The sequence below is a fragment of the Heptranchias perlo genome, chromosome 36 (genome assembly GCF_035084215.1).
Source record: "Heptranchias perlo isolate sHepPer1 chromosome 36, sHepPer1.hap1, whole genome shotgun sequence".
Taxonomy (NCBI): Eukaryota; Metazoa; Chordata; class Chondrichthyes; order Hexanchiformes; family Hexanchidae; genus Heptranchias; species Heptranchias perlo.
The window spans coordinates 6,955,445-6,982,432 of NC_090360.1; the positions used below are offsets into that span (position 1 = coordinate 6,955,445).

At 45.7% G+C, this 26,988-nt stretch overlaps 2 protein-coding genes across 4 annotated transcripts in view; one reads left to right on the forward strand and one right to left on the reverse strand.

Annotated features, from left to right (window-relative positions):
* Nucleotides 1–4,168, forward strand: part of LOC137304047 (mannose-binding protein-like) — a 62,810-nt gene extending 58,642 nt beyond the window's left edge. For both annotated transcript variants that reach the window (XM_067972467.1, XM_067972466.1), the window contains exons 3-4: nt 1,356–1,439; nt 2,130–4,168. In XM_067972467.1, coding sequence (XP_067828568.1) covers nt 1,356–1,439; nt 2,130–2,512 — 467 coding nt within the window. In that variant the 3' untranslated portion in view covers nt 2,513–4,168. The remainder of the gene's footprint in view (nt 1–1,355; nt 1,440–2,129) is intronic.
* Nucleotides 4,169–6,281: 2,113 nt separating this feature from the next.
* Nucleotides 6,282–26,988, reverse strand: part of LOC137304048 (PH and SEC7 domain-containing protein 1-like) — a 97,778-nt gene continuing 77,071 nt past the window's right edge. For both annotated transcript variants that reach the window (XM_067972468.1, XM_067972469.1), the window contains 6 exons: nt 19,990–20,180; nt 17,428–17,498; nt 13,572–13,729; nt 12,386–12,530; nt 10,673–10,816; nt 6,282–9,800 (listed from right to left, as the gene is read on the reverse strand). In XM_067972468.1, coding sequence (XP_067828569.1) covers nt 9,558–9,800; nt 10,673–10,816; nt 12,386–12,530; nt 13,572–13,729; nt 17,428–17,498; nt 19,990–20,180 — 952 coding nt within the window. In that variant the 3' untranslated portion in view covers nt 6,282–9,557. The remainder of the gene's footprint in view (nt 9,801–10,672; nt 10,817–12,385; nt 12,531–13,571; nt 13,730–17,427; nt 17,499–19,989; nt 20,181–26,988) is intronic.

The following is a 26,988-nucleotide window of genomic DNA, read 5'->3' on the forward strand; positions in this document are numbered from 1 at the left end:
GGGGAGACATTGTGCAGGGGGGGGGGGGAGACATTGTGCGGGGGGGGGGGGAGACATTGTGCGGGGGGGGGAGACATTGTGCGGGGGGGGGGGGAGACATTGTGCGGGGGGGGGAGACATTGTGCGGGGGGGGGGGAGACATTGTGCGGGGGGGGGGGGAGACATTGTGCAGGGGGGGGGGAGACATTGTGCGGGGGAGGGGGAGACATTGTGCGGGGGGGGGGAGGCATTGTACGGGGGAGGGGGAGACATTGTGCGGGGGAGGGGGAGACATTGTGCGGGGGGGGGGAGACATTGTACGGGGGGGGGGGGAGACATTGTACGGGGGTGGGGGGGGGAGACATTGTGCGGGGGGGGGGGGGGGAGACATTGTACGGGGGGGGGGAGACATTGTATGGGGGGGGGGGGAGACATTGTACGGGGGGGGGGGGGGGAGACATTGTACGGGGGTGGGGGGGGGAGACATTGTGCGGGGGGGGGGGGGGGAGACATTGTGCGGTGGGGGGGGGGGGGGAGACATTGTACGGGGGGGGGGAGACATTGTACGGGGGTGGGGGGGGAGACATTGTGCAGGGGGGGGGGGGAGACATTGTGCGGGGGGGGGGGGGAGACATTGTGCAGGGGGGGGGGGGGGGGAGACATTGTGCAGGGGGGGGGGGGGAGACATTGTGCGGGGGGGGGGGGGGGGAGACATTGTGCGGGGGGTGGGTGTTGTGCCTGCCCAGGGCCCCAAGAATTCTTAATCGGGCTCTGGGGGAAGGGAGTGCGATATTAGTGGATGAAAAACTAAGCCATTTATTGTCGAGCAGCAGAATGCAGCTGTAACCTGGCCTGTTGTCAACCTGCTATTCTTGGGAGAGATTCACTCGCAACGGCTCTCAATACCAATGAGCTGCCATTGTTTTCTTTCATGGTACGGTAAAACACTGAAGCTTTGTAACAGGGGCTGGAGGATTCAGTGTTATGATCGATCCACTGGACGGAAAGTGCAATTTTTGCATGACGAGTTTACATAGGCGGTTTCCATTAGAAATGGGAATTTGTAATGGCAAAAAGTTGACAGCAAGTGTCGACAGACACAACATTTTAATACATTGGGGAAAGGTCACACTACCCGACATTTGACCAGGCAGAGACCAGTCTTATTTAAGCAGTCAAAAAAAGTTTGTACTCGTTGGCCGTAGTTGTAGAAACTGCAGTGTTGGTGATTTACATATCGGGGTAATTTTCTTATTATGGGGTGATGATGGGCGAGGTTGCCCACTGTTAGCTTGTACTCAAAAAATAATCCCTGAATTCTATGGGATGAGGGCGTTACTATAGAACTGATTTGGAAATGTGATCCCATTTTATAGGCCCAATCTGCAACACAAGTCAAATGGCTGATTTAGAGGCTAAACTTCAACTCCTGCAGGACAATTTATCTCAACTTAGAAAAGGTAAGCAGAGTTATTTTTGGTTGTGTTTAACTCTACAATAACCTCTCGGAAGCAAAACAACAGCAACAACAACAACTTGCATTTAACGTGGGAAAGCGTCCCACAGGAGCGATTATCAGACAAGTTTTGACACCGAGCCACATGAGGAGACATTAGGACAGGTGACCAAAAGCTTGGTCAAAGAGGTAGGTTTTAAGGAGCGTCTTAAAAGAAGGAGAGAGAGGTAGAGATTCGGAGAGGTTTAGGGAGGGAATTCCAGAGCTTAGGGCCTAGACGGCTGAAGGCACGGCCCCGCCAACGATGGGGCAAAGGAAATTGGGGATGCACATGAATCACTGTGAAATTGTAATAAAGTACAATGACCTGATAGGTGTAGAATAACGTACAGCTCCTCCATGAAATACTACATTAATGTGTCACCCTAATAAAGCCTTTAGAAGTTTGGCAATTGCAAGCTTAAACTGGATGACCAAGCCCAGTTACCTTCCAGAGCCAGTGAGGAGTTGGTGGGAACTTCTTTTACATAAACTTCCTGTAGCCATATCTTCTACCATTTCAATTTTCTAAAACAGGAAGTGATGCACAAAAGCTTCTTGCATGCCGTTTTACGAGCAAGTTTTGGGTAAACTGACTCATCACAAATGAAGTGTCTTTTGTGTTTTCATTCAGCCTATTCCTTTCTCTCCTCAGCTTTTTCCTTCAACGCTGGAATCCAAGATGTTGAGGGGAAATTATTTGTTGCTTCCATTGGGAAGACAAATTTTGAGAATGCCAAAAGAATGTGCAGGGAAGCAGGAGGGGAACTTGTCAGCCCCAGGAATTCAGCTGAAAACAAAGCCATTTATGATATTGTAAGAGAAATGGGGAAAAGTGTATTTCTTGGCATTAAAGCTACTCAAACAGAACGCTTATTTAAGTATCCAAATGGAGATGAAATCATTTACAGCAATTGGGATTCAGGTGAACCCAATAATGTAAATAATAATGAAGACTGTGTTGAGTTTAAGTCCAACCAGATGTGGAATGATGTGAGCTGTGATTACCAGTTTTCCATTGTTTGTGAATTTGTGTAAAATCTACTCCACTTAAAGCAGCCATGTTCTTTCAACAAAATCTCAAGTATCTTCCTACTAGATAATCCCTAGTGCCAATGTTACTACCAAGGCGTCTAGGTAACACTTGTGAAGATTGCCATCAATCTACCTTTTCTGCGTGCTATTAAATTCAGCTGGAATGGAATATTAAACATTGAATAAAACACCAATTAAGCCATTTATTAGGGGCGGCCTTATTTGAATAAGTCAGATTGGTGACGTTTTTTTTGGGAAGAGGGCATTAAACATCTTAACATTGAGATCACTGTTTGCAATATTAGCCGATGAACTGCAAATAAATGTAATTCTTTCTTTGCCGTTCGATGTTTTGGGAACTTTGTGAACAGAAGGTGTGCTGCACCATCTATCAAACTGATTGACGGTCACATTTACCTACATGGTTGAGCAGCCCTCAAAGCTCTGCTCGCTCTCTCTCTCTCTCTCTGCCGCTTTGGGCTTGTCCGCCTGCTGCTTCCGAGAATGCGATTTGTTAAAATCCACCATCCACACACATAAATCTAAGGTTCAGATACGGGATTGTTTCTCCGTTAGCTAGATCAACAGCGGGAAGACAGCGACCAGGCCTGCTCTCTCCGTTGCTTACAGTACTTTCATACGCTGGTTGGGCAGTAAAGATCCCTGTTTGAAGAAAGGCACAGAGATGTTCGAGTGTCCAGGCCAACATTCCTCCCTCAAATGTATCTTGCATTTATTTATCTTGCATCTTATTTATCCCCTAGAAGGCACAACTCTAAAAGGGATACAGGAACAGAGGGATCTGGGGGTTTATGTGCACAAATCGTTGAAGGTGGCACGGCAGGTTGAAAAAAGGGTTAAAAAGCAAACGGGATCCTGGGCTTTATAAATAGCTTTCAGGAGAACAGCGTCCACGGCACCACACAACCCTGCCATGGTAACCTCTGCAAGACATGCCAGATCATCGACACAGATACCACAATCACACGAGAGGACACCACCCACCAGGTGCATGGTTCATACTCCTGTGACTCGGCCAACGTTGTCTACCTCATACGTTGCAGGAAAGGATGCCCCAGAGCATGGTACATTGGCGAGACCATGCAGACACTGCGACAACGGATGAACGGACACCACACAACAATCGCCAGACAGGAGGGTTCCCTCCCAGTCGGGGAACACTTCAGCAGTCAAGGACATTCAGCCACCGACCTTCGGGTAAGCGTACTCCAAGGCGGCCTTCGAGACACACGACAACGCAAAATCGTCGAGCAGAAATTGATAGCCAAGTTCCGCACCCATGAGGACGGCCTCAACCGGGATCTTGGGTTCATGTCACGATACACGTAACCCCACCAGCGAACAAAAGTTATCTGTTTTTAATATAACGGGTCAATTGCTGTCTTTTCCTTCCGGATGTTTCTATATTTCTGCCTCTCTGTTTTTTTTTGTTGTTTTGTTCTGGCCATTTGTATATTCGGTGGCCCTGTAGGTAACACCTAATTGTCTGAACACTTTGGTTGCCTTGGCAATGGGCAGTTGAAAAGACTATCTGTAATCACCAGATATTGTTCTGCGATTTATAAATGTGAAGGGTTCGAGGATTTCTTGAGGAAGGAGGAAGCCTCCGAAAGCTTGTGAATTTTAAAATAAAATTGTTGGACTATAACTTGGTGTTGTAAAATTGTTTACAATTTATAAATAGAGGCATAGAGTACAAAATTATGGAAGTCATGATGGACCTTTATAAAACACTGGTTCGGCCACAACTGGAATATTGTGTCCAGTTCTGGGCACCGCACTTCAGGAAAGATGTGAAGGCCTTAGAAAGGGTGCAGAAGAGACTTACTAGAATGATTCCAGGGATGAGGAACTTTAGTTACGTGGATAAACTGGAGAAGCTGGGGTTGTTCTCCTTGGAATAGAGACAGCTGCGAGGAGGTTTGATCGAGGTATTCAAAATCATGAAGGGTCTGGACAGAGTAGATAGAAACTTTTCCCATTGGTGGAAGGGTCAAGGACCAGAGGACATAGATTTAAGGTGATTGGCAAAAGAACGAAAGGTGACATGAGGAAAAACTTTTTTACACAGCGAGCGGTTAGGATCGGGAATGCGCTGCCCGAGAGGGTGATGGAGGCAGATTCAATCATGGCCTTCAAAAGGGAACTGGATAAGTACTTGAAGGGAAAAAATTTCCAGGGCTACGGGGAAAGGGCGGGGGAGTGGGACTAGCTGGATTGCTCTTACATAGAGCCGACGCGGACTCGATGGGCCGAATGGCCTCCTTCCATGCTGTAACCTTTCAATGATTCTATTCTAAGTTTTTCTTTCTCAATATTGAGTGGCTAGTTCAAATTTAACTCGTATAGCATGTAATAGAACCTTAAATTAGCCTTTATTGCAAGGGGGGTTGGAGTATAAGAGTAAGATAGTCTTGCTGCAATTATACAGGGCTCTGGTGAGACCACACCTGGAGTACTGTGTACAGTTTTGGTCTCCTTATCTAAGGAAGGATATACTTGCCTTAGAGAGGGTGTAACGAAGATTCACTAATTTGATTCCTGGGATGAGAGGGTTGTCCTACGAGGAGAGATTGAGTAGAATGGGCCTCTATTCTCCGGAGTTCAGAAGAATGAGAGGTGATCGCATTGAATCGTGTAAAATTCTTAGAAGGATTGATAGATGCTGAGAGGCTGTTTCCCCTGTCTGGAGAGTCTAGAACTTGGGGGCATAGTCTCAGGATAAGGGGTCGGCCATTTAGGACCGAGATGAGGAAAAATTTCTTCACTCAGAGGGTTGTGAATCTTTGGAATTCTCAAACCCAGAGGGCTGTGGATGCTCAGTCGTTGAGTATATTCAAGACTGAGATCGATGGATATTCGGACACTAAGGGAATCAAGGGATATGGGGATCGGGCGGGAAAGTGGAGTTGAGGTCGAAGATCAGCCATAACCTGATTGAATGGCGGAGCAGGCTCGAGGGGCCGTATGGCCTACTCCTGCTCCTATTTTTTATGTTCTTAAACTCAGCCAGGCTCTGAAGTGATACTGCCTGTAGCGTCAGCTCCGAGGGGTGTGAGATTATCCTACCAAAGAGGCCTTGAACCAGATGTCAGATTGAGATTTGATGCGCAGCCGTAGTTTTATTTCTGACCATTGCAAATCAGAAACCACTTCATAGTGACAGAAGTAGCAGTAAAACTGCAGCCCGAGAGTGACTAGCCCAAGCTGTTCCTGCATGTTACCTAGTACAGCGACATCTTGCATTTATACAGCACCTGTAAGTAGAAAAATGTCCCAAGGTGCTTCACAGAGCTGTAATCAGACAAAAATGGACACCAGGCCATTGGAAGAGGTGGGGGGATGGGTTTTAAGGAGGGCTTTAAAAGAGGAAAAGGAGGTGGAGAGGCGAAAGGGTTTAGGGAGGGAATTCCAGAGCGTGGGGTCTAGACGGCTAAAGACAGACTACCTATGGCAGGGCAAGGGGAGTGGGGGGAATGCACAAGAGGCTTGAGTCAGAGTAACAGAGTGTTTGGGGAAGGGGGTTGTAGGGCTGGAGGAGCTTACACAGATAGGGAGCAGCGAGGCCATGGAGGGATTTAAACACAAGGATGAGAATTTCAAACTGGAGCTGTTGTGGGACCAGCAATGGCAGAGATTGGGATCAGGTCACCTGCCCATCTCTTGGCCAGTTAGAAGACACAGAATTATAGCTTGGGGGAAAAATAAAATACATTATAAATAACTCCCTCCCAAAGAGTGAAGTAGTCTCTTCACCTTAAATGTAACATTTGTTTATTGAACAGTATTCCTTGAGTTTTACAATAGTTCTCATCTTTAAATAACTATTAACATTTATTAAGAGTTTTCTTGCTTTAAGTTTGTCTGACTCATATCTTGAAGACATAAAATGGTAGCAGTATCCCCTCGGGGCAAAAGTTGAGGTCACCACATTCATTGGCTTTATCTGAATTAGTCCAAGGGGCTACTCGTTCTTTAAATTCTTCTTTTTTGAGGGTTCAGGAGATTTTTGTTCTCAATAATATCGGGGATGCTTGTGTTAGACAGTGCAACAGTTCTACACTTTTGGCACCAAGTGTCTGCTCATGCTATACTTCATACGAAGGCTTCATTCAGTGTAAAGCTCCCTCTGCGCCCTCCCAAAAGCATGCCTTACGCCCGATCCTATAACAGCACCTACATCTGGACCAGAGTGACATGCCAACTTCCTATAGTAACCATCTCTGTGGCCTCTCTGGGTGAGACTGCCAGTTCACTGCCAAATGGTGGTGAATTAAGGTAACCGGTTAGACTCGTTTCATTTAAGGCAACATCTATGTAGATACAGAAATCAGTCAATGTTTCAGCTCTAAGACCCTAAGCTCAGGACTGTCCTGAGGAAGAGTCTTAGACCTGAAATGTCAACTGACTTAACTTCTGTTCTTCCACAGATGCTGCTGGACCTGCTCACTATTTCCAGCTTTTTCTGTATTTTGTTTTCAGATTTCCAGCATCTGCAGTATTTTTGCATTTCATCTCACTTAAGTCCCCCTTAACCAACAGAGTGAGCAAAGATTGTTCTGGACTGGATACAACGCCGGGTCCTGGAGATGAAAGGACCACTCGCTAACTCACCACGCCACCAAGACCCTCATTGTCGACAGAGAAGAGCATTAATCCCCTCCGCTGTTTCGGATTTGATTCTCAACTCTCCGGGTCCCAAAAGTGACCGGGCAGTGTGACGAATTACAGTCACCCAGTCCACATACACTCACCTCTCTGGTTAGTGGAGAATAAATAAAGACTCGGAGTCGATATTCGGAGAGAAGCAGCCTTATTTCAAATGGAGTTTGGTTCCATGGTTGTGGAGAGACCCGACTGTTGCTACCATGGCTTCTCTTCATCCTGTACCTCTAGTTGAATAAAACTAATTGGTCTTGAGTTAGATTTTAGTTTGAGACTTCGGTACTAAATCAAGCGCCTTTATGCGAGTTTGATCATTTATTCTCATCTGCGGGATGTTGAGAAGCCCATACTGAAGATGACTAAATCCTTTAAATTCTATTGTGGGATATAAGGTTACAAACCATTAAGGAGTTCAGATCCAACTCCTCCCCCCCCCCACCCCCCCAACTATTGTAAAGGAGACCGTGACCCATTTATCTCATTTTATATGGGTTACCTTCATTAAAATAGCAAATTTAATACACTCACTTTAGGCATTTGCATGCCGGTATCTCACGGTACAAGGTCACGGCTTAAGACTGCCTCGTGTGGTATGGAAATTATATTAAAATCCGGGATCAAAGTGCTTCAGTGAGCAACTTGTGTGGGCATAATGCTCAAAGTGAAAGTCAGTCTTGGAGTCCAACACGGCAGGAGTCTCCGCAGTTGACCCCTTCTTGGGTGGGTTCACTAGAGCAGCAACTGCAATAGGACATTTGTTCCGGATCGATGCAAAAACTTCAAATGTTGACAAAGTCCACTGCGCAACTACGTGCGATGATACGAGAGACTTCACTGCCAGGCCTCGGGCATACTTTAAATTCATGATATTAATGATCTGACAAAGATCATAAAGATAAGTATAGACGAGGGAGGCCATTCGGCCCGCCTGGCCCTAGCCCCTCCCATAGAAAACTACAGCAACCCCCCCCCCCAAAACCTCCAACACCGTTATAGCAGGATGGCAGAACTACGGGGGACAAATTTAAAGAGCTTTTCTAATCTCCTCTGCCGTACTGGGAGGATGCACAAGAACCCAAAGAAAACCCCACTAAAGAAAAACAGCAGCACTGACAGTGACAGAGACTTTGTCGGGGTAGATCTTGACTTTGTGCGATAGTGTAAAACGGGTGATAGCGAGACGGCAGCTCGTTTTACATCTCTCCCCGTCCAAGCCAATGGAGATAAAATTGAGGAGAGGTGTAAGACAGGCTGCCCACTCACTATCATCCGTTTTACACTATCGCACAAAGGCAAGACCTACCCCCCTGCGACACTCCCACCATTTGGAATCTTTACAAAGTTATTGACTATCTGGCTTTAGAATGAATGCCACTGACTAGAAATGGGGACATCTAAAAATATACTTCTTCATAACCAAGAGAAAAGTGACTGAACTGATACATCGGACTCCCATCCGCCTAAGTAAACAGCGTGACATCTTCATGTATATTAAAAGAGTTGTTAAAAACAGTCTACTATTCATTCTTTGATCCTGTTTTATGAAGCACACATTCAACTGACTCTGTGACTTTTACTTTAGGAATAATTTAACACTTATGGGGAAAAAAAAGCAGGTCCAAACAGCTGGAGAAAGAGGAAAGAAAAACACAACATAAATAAAGTATCAATGTCCGCCACAACAAGACTATTAAATTGTCACTGACACTGGTGCGATTGTCAGTGGTACCACTCAGGAGAGTGTGGGTGTAAGAAGCCCAATTCCTTAACCTTAACGTCGGTATATCCAGGAAGCCATTTTCTGGGTCGGCAGCAAACCTCAGAGGCACAAACCGTCCAACCAAAGCTTTTCGGTGCTTACCTGTGGCAATCTGAGCCTGTCTCAGTGCCGCGTTATCCAAAAGAAATGCAAGTTTATTCATCTGCTCCCTGGAAACACAGCGGCAATGGTGGCACAGCTCAGCCTTCTTAGTTGCGAAGGGCAGCCCTTTCCTCTCATGCGCTCAAGAGAAGAACGGGGCCTTTGCGGGAAGAGCTGGCTAAGGATTCAGAAATAAAGTACAAGTTGACCCAGGTCCTCCTGTTTGATGGCCATGGTCCTTCCCTTCCCAATAGCTGTTAGTGTTGGATTGAGCCAATATAGAACCTTCCTGTCTTTAATGTCACAGTATCTGTGCCCTGGTGTCTGTACCTCAGGCCTTGCATTTCAGTCCTTTGGAAAGAGAACCACTGAGCGGTCCTTGGACCACACGCGTGCCAACCAACATGAGCAGCTACCATTGGCACTACACTAAAGTCATAGGTTGTAACTGAACGTACAACACACTAGCCAGTCTCAATGCAAAGCTCAACTGACAGTGCGTTATAGTTTGTGCTTGGTGCTGGCGGAGTGTCGATAGCTCCTGCGCTCAGACGTATTCCGCTTGACCCGGACGGTGACGACCGGTTGCTCCTGGTTGAGGGATGGGCTCGAGTGGGACTTCTTCAAGCCATTTCCTTCGTTCTCAATGGTGTCAAACAGGGCAGACTCAAACTTGTCCAGATCGTCCGTTCCTGCTTTCAGTTTCGCGCGAAGCAGCATGACATACGTGCCGAATCTCATTTTCTATTGAAAAGAAACCACAAAAGGTTTAATGTCCGTCATTCATCAAGATGCTTCCGCTTGTGAGGGAGTCCAAAACCAGGGACCATGAATATAAGACAGTCACTCAATAAATCCAATAAGGAATTCGGGAGAGACTTCTTTACCCAGAGAAAATGTGGAACTCACTACCACATGGAGCAGTTGAGGTCAATAACGTAGATGCACTTAAGGGGAAGCTAGATAAACACATGAGGGAGAAAGGAATAGAAGGATATGGTGATAGGATGAGATGAAATAGGGTGGGTCGAGGTTCATGTGAAGCATAAACACCCGCATGGACCTGTTGGGCCGAATGGCCTGTTTCTGTGCTGTAAATTCTACACAATGTTGATTTTGTCATGCTGATTATTTCAGCACAACCAGTGTGGAGACAAATCAGGTGAGATAAATCCATGTCCAATGGTGTTTAGGCCAGTTTTATTCCCACCATAACGACAACGGAGCTTCAATAGTCTAATGGTGTAGCCTGTTATGGGACCACCCTCCACCTTTTCCCAACAGGCACCTCTTGGCACTACTCAACGAGGAGCAGGGAGTTCTCCTGGGGTCCTGACCAACATTCCTCCCTCAACCAACACCCACCAAATATAGATCAAATGTTCGTTCATCTCATTGTTGTCCGTGGGATCTTGCTATGTGCAAAATGACTGCCACATTTGTCTACGTAACAGCCACTTCAACGTAGTCAGTTGTAAGTAAAGTGTTACGGGATGTATCTGAGCAGTGTGACGGGGTACTTTATAAATCGAGTCTCTCGTTTGTTTTTAATCCACCATCGGCAAAGCATCACAACGTTTGTCTGGCTATCGCGATTTTAATCTTTCCTCGCTCACCTCAAATTCTAGGTATTCCTCTTTCTGCTTGTACTCCTCCAACTCTTTACCCTTCACTTTCTTGTCAGGAGGGTACGAGTGATGCTCAGCCAGGTCCACAGTCATCGATTTGAGTCTGGCAGCGTGAGTCTTCAGCTGCTCCTCCTGCATAAATCAACGGGAATAATTTTTAAAAATAAATAAAGTTTTACGTTTCAACCCCCGTCCCAGTAATAATGGCGAAAGCCGCCATAACCTCGTTTGTTTTAGTTCCTCTTAAAAACCTGAATCCCACGTTCCCGTTGTACCCGCCTGCTGCCAGCAGAGGGTGGCATTGCACTGTCAATAGCAACATGTACACGGGTCAGCCGTGGCACAGCGGGTCGCCCTCTCGCCTCGGAGTCAGAAGGTCGTGGGTTCGAGCCCCACTCCAGAGACTTGAGCACATATTCCAGGCTGACGCTCCCGTTACGATACTGAGGGAGCGCTGCACGGTCGGAGGGGCCGTTTTTCAGATGCGACGTTAATCCGAGGTGCTGTCTACCTTCTCGGGTAGACGTAAAAGAACCCTTGGCACTATTTCGAAAAAGTGCTGCGGAGTTCACCCCTCAACCAACACCTTAAAGCAGATTATCTGGTCGTTTATTTAATTGCCGTTTGCGGGATCTTGCTGTGCGCAAATTGGCTGCCGCGTTTCCTACAACAGTGACTGCACTTCAAGAGTAATTTATCGGCAGTAAAGCGCTTTGGGACATCCTGAGGTCGTGGAAGGCACTATATAAATGCAGGTCCTTCCTTTCCTTTAATACCTGGCAGCCTATATTTACCATTTATTATATAAGGTCCGATTTTAACTCCCGGCGGGAAGATTTTAAATGCCCGGACCTTATTTTTAATTTAGAACTCACAACCTCTGGGTTGCCACTCCAGTACCATAACCACAGCTGCCTGTGCAACATCTGTCAGTGCACTTCTCCGTAAATGAAGCACGTTGAGATGTTTATGAGAGGAACAAGGTTAAAGTTTTTGATAAAACTGCTCCATGGCCAGTAAGGCCCTTGTGTTTGTCGTTGGCCATGGGGCAAGTGTCATCCTCTCCTCCCAACTCTCAGACGGCAGCAACAAGCTGAGGAAAGTGCCCTTACTCTGGCCTTTCCCCCTGTTCTTAATGATCACTGCTCCAATGAATTGTCCTGACATGGACGCAAGAACAGACTGGATAGAAACCATTCGATTTGCCCTGTGCTCGCTGGCCTACATTGGCTCCAGGTCTGGCAACGCCTCGATTTTAAAATTCTCATCCTTGTTTTTAAATCCCTCCATGGCCTCGCCCCTCCCTATCTCTGTAACCTCCTCCAACCCTCCAAGATCTCGGCGCCCCTCCAATGCTGGTCTCTTGCGCATCCCTAATTTTCATCGCTCCACCATTGGCGGCCGTGCTTTCAGCTGCATGGGCCTCAAGTCCTGGAATTCCCTCCCTAAACCTCTCCGCCTCTCTCTCCACCTTTAAGACGCTCCTTAAAACCTACCTCTTTGACCCAGCTTTTGGGTCACCTGTCCTAATATCTCTATGTGGCTCGGTGTTTGATCACACTCCTGTGAGGCGCCTTGAGACGTTTTCCTAAGCTACATAAAAGGTGCTATATAAATGCAAGTTGTTGTTGTTGTTGAAATATCTCTGCTTTCTCATCTCTATAGTTCCTGACCGGCGACAACTAACGGCAAATTACTCACCAGAGACAGGCGGGTTGCTGTCGTGGGCAGAAGCGGCCGGCTGAACTTCTTCTGGGAACCAATGGCCGCGGGAAATGGCGGAGCAGAAAACATGGCCGCCACCAGGTTTATCCGGGTGATCCAGGACTGCATCAGGTCAGAGCTCCTGAAGGGAAAAAGTGATGTTTAAAGATGACCATACAGGCAAGGAACACCGCAAAGTCTTGGCCCACTGGTCAAAGTTTGAGAAGTAAACCGGTCCTAATTCAGTTAGATCACCGTGGTGAGGGGAATTTCTCATTGGTTGCGATATTGGTAGGATTTTCCCTGTGTCCTGAGTGCAGTGAAATTGTCCATGAGTTCACTATATACAGGCTTCTGATTTCACCACAATTAGCACAGAGGGAGATTCCCATCTCCCATATCAGCAACATCGCAAATTTAGCAGCAAGATTTTCTCAGATCCCATTATATAACAAAATCATATAAACTTTCTTTAAAAAAAAACGTAGAATCATAGAATGTTCCAGCACAGAAAGAAGCCATTTGGTCTAATCCCAATCTTCTCACTCCCAATATCTAATCTAATCCCACTCTCTGATCACTCCCAATATCTAATCTAATCCCACTCTTGGTCACTCCCAATACCCAGTCTATTCCCACTCTCTGGTCACTCCCAATACCAAACTATTTATAGGGACTCGCACAACACCAGGTTATAGTCCAACAGCTTTATTTGAAATCACAAGCTTTCGGAGCTTTGCTCCTTTGGACTATAACCTGGTGCTGTGCGACTCCTTACATTTGTCCACCCCAGTCCATCACCGGCATCTCCACATCATAGAAACTATTTATATGCAGCCCTTAGAATCTTTGACAGTGTCTTCCCGAGCCTTCTTTTCTGCAGTGTAAATAGTCTCAGCTCCTTTAATCTCTCATTTCTCAGGTGCCTAACCCTCTGTAGCAGCTTTGTTTAAGTTTAGTACTTTTCACTTACTGGTCTATTTTGTACAGCCTAGTTTGGAAATAATCAACTATTTGTGCAACTTCACATGAAAGCGAAACCAGAGAGCAAGGTTTACCTTTCAACCAAACAAGGAGCCATTTATTTGCTCCCTACCTGTTTCAGCGACCCCCCCTGCCCTGGTCTTCATGTTGTGTTAGCAGCGTCAGTGATATACTATACACTACAAAACTAGTCACTCACGGAGCCTGGAAAAGGAACATTCTCCAATCAGCTGTCTTTAGGTAGAAGACATTGGGTCTCTTGCTGTAATCGGACGCTCGCACCACCAGTGAGTGGTGAATGCTGATGGCGTTCTTCAAATCTTCTTCTGACAACTGTTTGTCAGATTTATACTCGTCCTGTATTGAACAAAGACAAGGAAACTAATCAACACAACCTTCCCAATTACACAAATTGGGGTTGTATTCTCTAGAGTTTAGAAGGTTAAGGGTGATCTGATCGAGGTTTATAAGATATTAAGGGGAACGGATAGGGCGGACAGAGAGAAACTATTTCCGCTGGTTAGGGATTCTAGGAGTAGGGGGCACAGTCTAAAAATTAGAGCCAGTCCTTTCAGGAGCGAGATTAGAAAACATTTCTACACACAAAGGGTGGCAGAAGCTTGGAACTCTCTTCCGCAAACAGCAATTGATACCAGCTCAATTGCTAAATTTAAATGTGAGATAGATAGCTTTTTGGCAATCAAAGGTATTAAGGGATTTGGGCCAAAGGCAGGTATATGGAGTTAGATCACAGATCAGCCATGATCTTATCAAATGGCGGAGCAGGCACGAGGGGCTGAATGGCCTACTCCTGTTCCTATGTTCCTAGAACCTGCAAAGAAGAGCAGGAAGTTCTCCCGGAGTTCTGATCAACATTCCTCCCTCAACCAACACCGGATTACCTGGACATTCATCTCATTTATTCTTTTTTGGACAAATTGGCTGCTGTGTTTGGCTCCTTAACAGTGGCCGCACTTCAAAATAATTCACTGGCTGCGTCCGGAGGACGTGAGGAGGAACTGTCCAAACGGAAGTTCTTCCTCTTTTCTTTCAAGTGCCCAGCCTGGGAACGGTGCATGGAAACCAGAAACCGAGGGAGGGGAGAAGTTGCAGAGAGATTAGGGGGGCAATTTTAGCCCTCCGCGCCCCCTGGAATGGGGAGAGCAGGCGGATAACATAATTACGCTAAGACTTACTGCCCTGATCCAACCGATTCCTGCCCGCTGCCTTCTTAACCGGGCCCTTTTTTTTTAGGCGGTTATGGTGCCAGCCTCGCTCAGGCCGGATTGTCATTAACACGTGCAAATGGGGGTCCTGTGATATCATTAGGGCCCCAATGGCATTTTAAAACCTAGCGGGGAAGAGGAGGAGGAGACTCTAAGGTGACTCGGAAATTTTCCTTAGTGGGGCAGGGAGGAGCAGGAGCACTCCTCCAGGCACCTCAAGGAAAGTCTGGGCCCCTGCAGCCCCGGCCTCCCACCCACCTACGAAATGGGCCCCAAACCCCCCCCCCCCCCCCCAACGACTTACCTTGGTGCTGGCGGGTGGCCTCCCTGCCCCCTGATTTTGACCTGCCCGACACCAGCTGCCTCTCTCCTCGAGGTTGCCAACTCTGGTTGGACGTATTCCTGGAGGTTTCATCACAAGACGCTCCACCCTCAGTCAAACAGCCTTTCCCCCCCCCATCTCCAATATTTTCACAACTAATAAATGAAAGTATTCAGGGTAAATGAGTAAAACCCACCTTGTTTTTTTTTATTGCCCCTATGATTTTTCTCCCTGGGTGTTTTCTGGCAGCAGTGTCGAGGAGATTAATCTTTAATTCCTGGAGACTCCAGGGCAATCCTGGAGGGTTGGCAACCCCTATTCACTCCGCCCGTTTCGGGGCAAATGAGGCCCGGGAGTTAAGGTAGTTGCGGGCCTCAAGCTGATGACGGGTGGGTTCAACTCTAACCCTGCCCCCTGCCTGCTCGAAACCTGCTCCCAGCTAAAATCCCACCCCCCAGTGAATTGCAACGAGCAGCATTTAAACACCTGTCACATTAACCAGTCACTTAGAAGAGAGTAAGCCCTTGCAGAAGTGGAAAAATAATGTCCGTGATCCCTGGTTTGGGGCTGGACCCTTTCTGTCTCTAAGCTTCACTTGTAGTTCTTTAGAACTGAGTCCCTGGGGGAAAGGGGACAGTCGAGAAACAAGGCCAGAGGGGCAATCTAACTGGAACTCCACTTCAAACAACGCAGCAAAGACATACTTGTGACATTCTTTTTTCCCCTCCTTTTCACGGGCAACTTGCCCCAAACAACCGAAATGAAGAGACCACGGAAAGCTTGAAGGTGAAATGGCAGTAGACACTGGGATGTGAACACGTCCCAGATTCAGCTGCTCAGAAACCCAGTGATGCACCTACTCGATCAGCAGCTGGCATCGTTTTTTCTCTCCTTCTACCCCCCCCTCCTCTCCTGAAAGCGCAGACTGAAGCGGAGGGAGGCCACTGGCAGATCGCTGATACTTTGCCCAGTTGCCACTCTTCATTCCCGACGATTTAATAGTCTTGCTGTGGCGGACACTGATACTTTATTTATGCTGTGTTTTCCTTTCCTCTTTCTCCAGCTGTTTGGACATGAAATTTTTTTTTTTCCCCCGCAAGTGTTAAATTATTCTAAAATTAAAGTCACAGATTCAGTTGAATGTGTGTCTCATAAAGCAGGATCAAAGAATGAACAGTAGACTGTTTTTAACAACTCTTAATATACATGAGGATGTCACGCTGTTTATTTAGGCGGATGGGAGTCCAATGTATCAGTTCAGTCACTTTCCTATCAATTATGAAGAAGTATATTTTTAGATGTCCCCAGTTCTAGACAGTCGAATTAATCCCACTCTGGTCACTCCCCGTGCCTAGTCTAAACCTCGCGGGGAAGAACCTTCAGTTTCCACCCATTTACAGCCCATTAAACCCATTAACCTCCCTTGTGTGACAGCACTCAGCTGTAACCAGTTGCTCCCCCTTCCTTTAATTGGTTCAGTCCTGCAAGGGTCATTGTTCCATCTCCGGGTTTCCAGTTAAGGGCAACACCCGGAACGTTGAACTGGTCTCCTTCCAGATGCTGATCCTGCTCCGTATTTTCTACAGTTTCTGTTTTTTTTTTCAGACAGATCTTCATCACTTGCAGTTTTATTTTTCCCTGTTATCCAGACAGTGATGTTGATGAGCTGTGATAGGGGGGACATTACTGCCAAACACAATCCCGTCCTCGCCCAACAACCACATAATTCTCCACACTTTCTAGTTAGGGGACATCGGAGGGGAACAACAACAACAATTTGCATTTATAAAGCACCTTCAACGTAGTCCCAAGGCGTTTCGCAGGAGCGATTATCAAACAAAATTTGACACCGAACCACATAAAGAGACATTAGGATAGGTCACCAAAAGCTTGGTCAAAGAGGTAGGTTTTAAGGAGTGACTTAAAGGAGGAGAGGTAGAGAGGTGGAGAGATTTAGGGCAGGAATTCTAGAGCTTAGATTCCCTTCCTTAGGTTGGGATCACAGTCCAATTTTAACACCCCTATAAACAGCCCAGCTGTAATCAGCTGGGACCAAGCATTGAACTTGGGACCTCCTGGTCTATATGGCTCTTTACCAACCTGGTAAAAGGAGTACATTTACTCCCTGAGCCTTCAGGTTAGCAACTAGATGTACTTCTCAGAAAGTTTCCAGGAGAACATGGCACAGTTAACCAGTGGTCCAATGCACTGCACCACTGAATGGCAAAGTAAAGGTTTGGACTTGTGATTCCCCACATGGTAAGTTCCCCATCTGTGCCCATCGGAAAGAAGAAATTTATAGCAAAACTCAGAGGGAGATTCACTCACACCTCGACTGGCAACAGATCATTTTTCCAACTATCTATCTGGATAACGACGTGTGGAGGGACCAAAGGGAAGGGGAGGAAATCTATATAAAGTGAACAGGTTTTCTGGTAAATTTCTCCTTCTTCTGCCAATGAAGCATTTATCAGCTAGACCAAAATACCAGGGTGCAAAAATCAAACCTTTTGTAAGTAGAGGATCATTCCTTTTAACACGGCATAGAAGGTTTTCCAGCCTCTCCTCCCTCGGGGAGCTGTGGAAAGAAATTCAGACAGGTGAGTTGTACTCTGGGCTGCTCGGCACAGAACCTTTGAGTCGTGAACCTTTAATGCCTGCAAATAGCTGGTCCTACAATCATCCAAGAATTGGACCAAATTCAGGCTTCAACTGAGGAACACTAGGCTGAAACACTCGACTAGAGATGGGTGACCTACCTTGTAGCTTTCTCATTCTTTTCAGTGATGTACATCCTCCACATACTGTAGGAGTGTAGTCCACCTTGATAGGTTCTGGGGTAGTCATATGCTGAGATATGCGCCCTGTTGCTGTGGTGTTACAGGTAGACATTGTTGGAAGTTGTCTCCTATTCCCTAGGACATGCACCATTGTGCTAGCTCATCTTGACTTGATCAAAAACAAACTGGAAATAACTAACCACCTAAACTAACCCACCTCCCTTCCTACTGGGTCTGGATGGGTGGAATGGTAGTGCGTGGAAGATACACATCATCAAAGAATGAAGAAGACCATATAAGAACATCTATCATTTGTCTTCAATCCACATCCTCAACAAAGAAACAACAACTTGCATTTATAGGGCACCTTTTATGTAGAAAAATGCCCCCAGGTGCTTCACTGAGGCATAAGGAGAAAAATCCAAAGAAGGAGATATTAGGAGGTCGGTCGAAGAAGCTTGGTCGAAGAGGTTGGTTTTAAGGTCACAAAAGGAGGTGGAGGGGTTTGGAGAGGGGGTTCCAGAGGATGGGACCCAGGCTGCTGAAGGCATGGCCGCCAATGGTGGAGCAAATATGGTGGAGGGGAGGGGGGTACAAAAGGCTAGAGTCAGAGGAATGAAGAATTTCTGATGGGGACAAAGACAATAGCTTCAGCCTTGCCAATATTTAATTGGAGGAAATTGCGTTTCACCCAGGAATAGATTCAGACTCTGCTCGAGTTGTCAGTCTGACTCCAGTTTGGTCCACAATGGTGGAGAGGTGGACAGATAGAGCTGGGTGTGTTCAGCATACCTGTGGAAGCTGACCCCATGTCTGCAGATGATGAGGAGGGGGCAGTGGTAAGATCCTTGAGGGATTTGAGCTAATGGTGTAGGGGTGGAAAGAGAAGCTACCGCTGGAGATACTCTGGCATACAAAAGTATTACAGATTTAGGAGGGCAGACCCAAGCACAGGAGCCATAAACCAACTATGAGGACTGATTTGCCAAACTCATTGTCATGCACGACAGTTACATCCAGACAGTCGTATTTAGTGAATGTGTTTATGTAGCAGCTTGGATATGGTACTAATTGGAGCCTGATTGAGAAAGGTGATGGAAGCAGCTGTAGAACAGGTGGAGCGACCGCAACCTTCCTTACAAGATTGTAACAATATAGGATCACTCTGTCAGAATGCTACCTATGATAACGGCTTGAGTTACATAGACTGTACAGCACAATAACAAGCATTCAGCCCAACAGGTCCATGCCGGTATTTATGCTCCACACAACTCCTCCCATCCCATTTCTTCTAACCCTGTCAGCATATCCTTCTATTCCTTTCTCCCTCATGTGTTGATCTAGCTTCCCCTTAAATGCATCTATGCTATTTGCCTCAACTACTCCATGTGGTAGCAAGTTCCACATTTCTTACCATTCTTTGGGTAACAAAGTTTCTCCTGAATTCTTCATTGGATTTTTTAGTGACTTTTTATATTTATGGCCCCTAGTATTGGTCTTTCCCACAAGTGGAAACATTTTCTCTATGTCTACCCTATCAAACCCTTTCATAATCTTAAAGACCTTTGTTAGGTCACTAACTAACTACCTATCACTAACTCCATCACTGCAATTTTCCAAGCAAGAAACGTATAAAGTCACACATTCAAAGAGTTTAAATTGTAAGTACATTCACTCATGAAGAATTAAGGTCCCAATTTTGAACCAGTGAACCTGGGAACAATTTCCAAATACCGTGGATAAAATGGGAGACCAATGATCAAAATGCAAATGGCTGTTGAAAGACTGAAATAGCTACTACATTTGCAAACAGAGCTCAGTATTAAACAATGTTGAAGAACAGCTGGAGAGGACTGAGTCACCTTGTAGAGCACCAATGCACAAACTATTTTGTGATATAGACTGTATCAACAGATACCCTCCAGCAACGAATTATTGTTACCGCGGATGGGACAACTCAATCTAACTTCTCCTCTTTCCTCTAGGTTTGACTTCCCACCTCAGTAGTGTCCCACAGGAAGGGAGAGAAGGCCAGTGTGAAAGGTAGTTCTTGTGCATCCCTAGTTGCTCAACGGTTACATGGGTAGAAGTCATTGGTGGGTAACTTCTACTACGTCTAACTTCTTGGACCAAAATATTGGTAGATTATTGCATTATCCTCAATGACTCAGCAGTAAATCACATGTTCCCGGAGTGCACTGAGACACTGTAGTACAGGTAATCTTTCTGTGTCTTTGACGATATTCATAACAATGTACAGTTTGTGAACGATGGGTCGAAGACACTCACTTTTCTTCCCATCGGAATCCGCGTGCACTTTGCGCACCAAGAAGCCATGTTTGTAGGTGGCCGCGTTGGGGTCCTGCATGATATCCAAGAACGGATTGCTGCCTCTGCTGATTCTTTTCATCGCCTTCAAGCTGGGATCTGTTCTTTCATCTGCCAGCTCGGACAGGGACTTCCGCAGTTCCTCCTCGTTACTGCCGGGAGAAGGAAAACTGAATAATCACGGGCGTTCTAACAGTGATACGCTGCAATGGCCCAATTGAATACTCTAGTAAATCCAAGGGATTTCGCTTATTACTATATTTGCTATTTTTATCAGCACCTTTAGATGTCTCGGCACCAAATGCTGGCAGAGGACTGGGGTTGGTCAGTTGTTTAAGCACAGGATTGGGGACCAGATGATCTTGGGTTTGATGATCTACTGACAACTTAGCCTCCCATCCTTACAAGACTCTTAAAGTGAGGACACGGCCTTCAAATTGCATGGACGAATGCCTGTGTTGGTCTGTAATTCTTTTCTCCGCTATCTAAATGGATTAACATCTTGGCTAGACTAGCGGAGAAAGGAATTCCATTGAAGGGTAAATTTTGAGCTGCCGTTGTTGCCGATTGGGCTTCAAACACGGCCAGTGAACATCGGATAATCACAGGGACACATACTGATTTCAGTGGACAGAAAATCGTGGGCACCCCTCTGCGGCTTCGCCAAAAACATGGGGCCTCACAAAATTTACCCTTGAAGTGTTTGTAGACGAGCACCCTATGGTGTCATTTCAAGGCCTATCTTTCAGGGTGTGGAGCAAAACAGGGACCGGGGAGTGCTTGCCAATCTGTGACAGTATTCCCCCACCCACCCACCGGGTGTTCATCAATGGAAACAGGCATCAATAGCACCCCCAACGGAGACCAATCTCTGCAGGTAACCACTCTCCCTCAAACGCTCTCAATTCGTTTGGTCGTCCTCCGATCCTTTTGTCTCTCACAGACTTTCTCTTCTTGTCCCCTCTGTATTTCTATTAAGACAACAACGGCCTGTTAATGATTTTGACTGCGGACTGCTCAAGTCGGACAATTTTGACGCAGCTTTGACATTGAGGCCTAAGACTCAGGCCTGCCCTTGCTGAATAGCACCAGGTGAAGCTATGACAGTGCACAATCCCATTTATGCATACATAAAAAGATTTTGTTTTTTTTTAATCAGACTTAGTGCCCTGTGGAGAACTCACAGCTGTAATACGCCTCACAGCGGGTAGTCACAGATATGTGAAAAGAGGAATTGACTGCAAAATCAATGCAATTAACAGCATGCAGCTAAAATAAGAAAATCTAATTGAAAAGATGTGCTTTCTGAACCTTTGAAAGTACACATTGCTATTTCAGCATCTAGCTAAAGCTTTTATCAAGAGATCCAACTGTTCCCAGTTCATGGCTGATTAACTTTCCAATTAACTGTTATATAAAAGTGTACACTTTCTGACATTTTGATTTTGATAATTGTATCACTTTTACAAAAAATTACAAAGCATGTACAGCACAGAAACAGGCTATAAAGCCCAAGAGGTCCGTGCCAGTCTTTATGCTCCACATGAGCCCCCTCCCACTCTACTTCATCTCACCCCATCGACATATCCTTCGATTCCTTTCTCCCTCATGTGTTTATCTAGCTTCCTCTTAAATGCATCTACGCTATTTGCCTCAGCAGCTCCTTGTGATAGCGAGTTGCACATTCTCACCACTCTCTGGGTGAAGTTGTTTCTCCTGAATTCCCTATTGGATTTGTTAGTGATTATCTTATATGCATGGCCCCTAGTTCTGGTCTCCCCCACAAGTGGAAACATCTTCTCTACGTCTACCCTATCAAACCCTTTCATAATCTTAAAGATCCCCATCAAATCACCCCTCAATCTTCTCCTTTTTTAGAGAAAAGAGCCCCAGCCTATTCAATCTTTCTTGATAGGTATAATTAGTTGTCTTTACATCTTTTTTGATCTCTTCTTCTAATGTCATGCCCACCATATTAGTCTCCCTGGTAAATACTGAGGTTAAGTAATTATTTAATATTTCTGCCATTTCGCTTTCATTGCCTGTGAGTTTATTATGTGTATTCCTTAATGGCTCTATCCCTATCCTGATTTTTCTTTTGTTATTTATGTATCTGTAGAATACTTTACTATTTTTTTTGGATATTCCTTGATAATTTAGTGGTTTATTTTTGCCTTACTAATTGTTTTTTGACTTCTTTCCTAACCTTTTCGTATTCCCTTTTGTCATCCTCTCCTTTGTTGTCTATGATCTCAGTGCATGCCTTTTTCTTTAGCTTCAATTTTGCCCTTATCTCTTTATTCATCCATGGAGTGTGATTACTGGCTAGTTTGTTCTTGCTTTTTAGCAGGATATATTTCTTCTGGACTCTATTGATCACCGTTTTAAATGTTTCCCTCAACAACACAAACTGTACTCCCTGTTGACATAATAACACTGCCTATTGGTCTATTTCTTTGTCAGTAAATTTTTCCAATTTATTATGTTTGTCTTACTTATGTCCCTCTCAATCTTTATCTTAAACGTTATTATGTTGTGATCGCTATTGCCTAGATGTACCCCTACGCTTACTTCTCTTATCTGTTCTGGTTCATTTCCCATTACTAGATCCAGCAATGCTTCCTCTCTTGTTGGGCTTTTTACATACTTGGGCTTTTGCCCTCTATAATTAAAAAGTTAACGCTAGGATGGAGTGGACAGGTTCAGAGATCCACATTTAAAAACAAACGCCGAGATTTCTCAAGAAGCTAGCCTACTGACCCACCTTGGACAGAATGTGTCGATTAGGAATTGTGACCCAAAGGCACTGTGTGTCAGTTTCAATATTGGGTTAGAGTACAACACAATTACACACTTCAGTGAGAAGTTGTTTTCTTGAACAAGATAACTTACAAGTAAGCTCACTTTTGGCTTTTTACCATAACAAAAAGAGCACCACGCAACGGTAAAGGCATTCCTGACTTCAGTGTTTCTCTGCAAGGGTCTGCTCAGGCTGCAGGCTGAACAGGCACTTTGATGTTAACCCTAATAATTTCCATGGTCAGACACACATTGATGAAAACTTTCATATTGTTACACATTTGTAAACAATTTTACAACACCAAGTTATAGTCCAGCAATTTTATTTTAAATTCACAAGCTTTCGGAGGCTTCCTCCTTCCTCAGGTAAATGTCATATTGTTACACAGTATTGATTCAGACAACAACACAGTCTGTACTTCCTGTTGCCATAATAACACTGCCTGTTGTACTATGTGCCACTGTACTCTGATACCATTTCATGTTTTAATCTGCTCCTTGTCTTCTGTTGCAGTTCTAAAGCTGATTCATTCATGGTGTTGCGCACTGGTTATGACTATATTTAAGTAGCTCCTTATCATTTGACCCTGAGACCATTTGTAGGTCTGGAGATTCCTCAACTCCTTGAGTTCTCAACTCCCACATCACAGTGCTGAAACCCCAATATTATTGCAATAAAGATACTCAAATATCAACAGCTGTTTTATATTAACCTCATTTTAGCAATTTTAAATAAAGTATTCGAAAAACTTTACTTCTGCTTTTCCTCCATTGGTTTTGTTGTCTCCCATTCTCAACAGATTTTTGTTAGGCAAGGGTATTAAGGGTTACGGAACCAAGGCAGGTAGATGACGTTAAGATACAGATTGGCCACGATCTAACTGAATGGCGGAACGGGCTTGGGGGGGCTGAATGGCCAACTCCAGTTCCTACGTTCCCTAATCTCTTTCCGCTGTCTTTATCATTTTTATTTTACCTTTAAATCTTTTACTGAGGTAGGTTAAGTAAATAAGTGTTTTCCCCAATCTCTCTGTCCCGGCCCCATCCCTCCCTTTCTGGATCTAGCTCTGGACCAACTATGTTTAAAGCTGTCCCTCATTGGCTGAAAACTGATTTTTCTTTTTGTTTTGGTCCCATCAGGAGGCTGAACATCACAGGGCTGATTTTAACCTGACTCACCCGACGGAAACAGGGCCACAGCGGAGTTAAAATAGCTGCAGTGAATTCACTGCCCCGTTCCCCACTGCTCTGCCATATATATATTCTGCAGGGCCGCCCAGGCACATGTAGGACCCCCGATGTAACTTCGAAAGATCTTTATGGGGAGCGATGAAGAGAATTTCTTTTAAGGGGTTGGGAGGGGGAGGAATCCTACTCTGGGATCCACAAGAATAATGGGGGGTGTTGCCACCCTGGGATCACTCCCCCGACCCCATCCGCGATCCGTCTTCTCCCCCCGCTGTCAGTGATTCGTCTTCTCCACAGCACCCCCCCCCATCATCGGCCTGATTCTGAGTCAGTCCGGGTCATGCAACTCGCCGTCGGCATGGTAATGAGGCCCAGCCCTCAGAATGGAATGGTCTGAGCTCTTGAGTACCACAGGATCTTCTACGCCCACCTGAGGGGGCAGACGGGGCCTCGGTTTAACATCGCCTCCAAAAGACACCACCACCTCCGACAGTGCGGCACTCCCTCAGCACTGTCACTGGAGTGTCCGCCTGGATTTTGTGCTCAAGTCCTCCGGAGTGGGGCTTGAACCCACCACCGCCTGACTCAGGGGCGAGAGAGCTCCCAACTGAGCTGCGGCTGACAACCTCCACCCCTACAGTTTGAACTGGTTACAGCACTGGAGCAACCCAGGATTGGCCCACCACTGAAACAAATCACCTCAGTGGCTACACTCTGAGGGATAGTCAGCTCTCTCTGAAACTTCAAACACTTCTGTTTTTCTTTAAGCAGCGGATAACAACAACAATTTGCATTTATATAGCACCTTTAACCTGGTAAAAAGTCCCAAGGCGTTTGAGAGGAGGAATCACAGGAAAATCTGATTAAATCCCAAAACAACCGGAGTAAAGAAAACACAAACTAAACAAGCTTCACTACCTGTACACACACCCTCCCGCACTGCTTTGGAGACTCCAAGATATTCCCAGTTAGGTGAGCTGCTAATTAGAATCTCTACTTAAAAAAACACAATCTGTGCCTCCCATCTCCCACAGGTTATGAGTAGTTCCTTAATGCCCAATGCACGGTCTATTGACTGCAGTGAAAGACATCTGCTTCTGTTGTTTAACTGCATCATCAGAGCAGGTTTACTAGAATGGTACCAGGGATGAGGGACTTCAGTTACGTGGAGAGACTAGAGAAGCTGGGGTTGTTCTCCTTAGAGCAGAGAAGGTTAAGGGGAGATTTAATCGAGGTGTTCAAAATTATACGGGGTTTTGATAGAGTAAATAGGGAGAAAATGTTTCCACTGGCAATAGGGTTGGTAACCAGAGGACAAAGATTTACGGTAATTGGCAAAAGAACCAGAGGGGAGATGAGAAGAAACTTTTTTTTACGCAGCGAGTTGTTATGATCTGGAATGCACTGCCTGAAAGGGTGGTGGAAGCAGATTCAACAGGGAATTGGATTAATACTTGAAGGGCAAAAAATTGCAGAGCTAAGGGGAAAGAGTAGGGGAGTGGGGCTAATTGGATAGCTCTTTCAAAGAGCCGGCACAGGCACGATGGGCCGAATGGCCTCCTTCTGTGCTGTATGATTCTATGAAGCATCCTTTCCTCATGTTAGTACAGAACACAGGCTGAAATGCCAGCAACAATCCTCCAAGAGCTAAGGGCAACGTAATCACTTGAATAATTTATTGATGAATTGGTAGTCGTACTGATGACAGTGTTTCAGTAAAGCAACTACTTCGATAATTCAGCAATAAATTATTTTTCAGCATTAATATTCTCCGCTCAGCAGCTGCTAATCACAGTCTGCAGCTTGCAGCTCCCAGTAACCTTGGCAACACAGGCCTCAGATTGTCCTAGCAGGCCGGGTTCTCGAAAGCTGTTGGTTTATTAAAATCCCAGAGGTTAAAACTATAAGACAGAGCTGTGAAATGGAATTAGATAATTACGGGTGATATTGCTGCTCCCGATGACGACTGAATGGCTGATGTAAGAGAACAATAAGACAGCTGGGAGTCTGCTCCAAGAATGCATGAGACACAAGAGCAAACCTTGAGTGCTTTATGAAAGTTGCTTGAGCCTTAAAGAGCTTTTACTTTTTATATTTTGACAATTTTTTTGTGCTCGTCAAAGTGAGGGATGCTAGCGCTGGGAAATGGAACACTTTTTTTTTATTCGTTCACGGGATGTGGGCGTCGCTGGCAAGGCCGGCATTTATTGCCCATCCCTAATTGCCCTCGAGAAGGTGGTGGTGAGCCGCCTTCTTGAACCGCTGCAGTCTGTGTGGTGACGGTTCTCCCACAGTGCTGTTAGGAAGGGAGTTCCCGTCAAGCACCAACAGGTCAGGTATGGTAAAAGTTAGATGCAAAAGGGAGAAGGCACTTGCATTTATATAGCGCCTTTCAAAACCTCAGGACGTTCCAACGCGCATTACAATCAATGAAATACTTTTTTGAAGTGTAGTCGCTGTTATAGAGTAGGAAACGCGGCAGCCGATTTGCGCACAGCAAGATCCCACGTAACAACAATGTGATAATGACTAGATCATCTGTTTATAGTGATGCTGGTTGAGGAATAGATATTGGCCAGGACACCAGTGAAAGCTCCCCTGCTCTTCTTCGAAACGGTGACACAGGATCTTTTACGTCCACCCGAGAGGGCAGACGGGGCCTCGGTTTAACGTCTGCACCTCCGACAGTGCAGCACTCCCTCTGTACTGCACTGGGAGCGTCAGTCTGGATTTTGTGCTCAAGTGCCATGGAGTGGGGTTTGAACCCATAGCACTGAACTCAGAGACAAGAGTGCTGCCCACTGAGCCACTGCTGACACTATTGTTAGAAGAGATGCAAGGTGTGTAAAAAAAAATTTACCCAGATCATGGGCAATCAATTTGAACACTATACCACCTACATTGTAGTGACTACACTTCAAAAGTACTTTCTTGGTTGTAAAGCGTTTTGGGGCATCCCAAAGTCATGAAAGG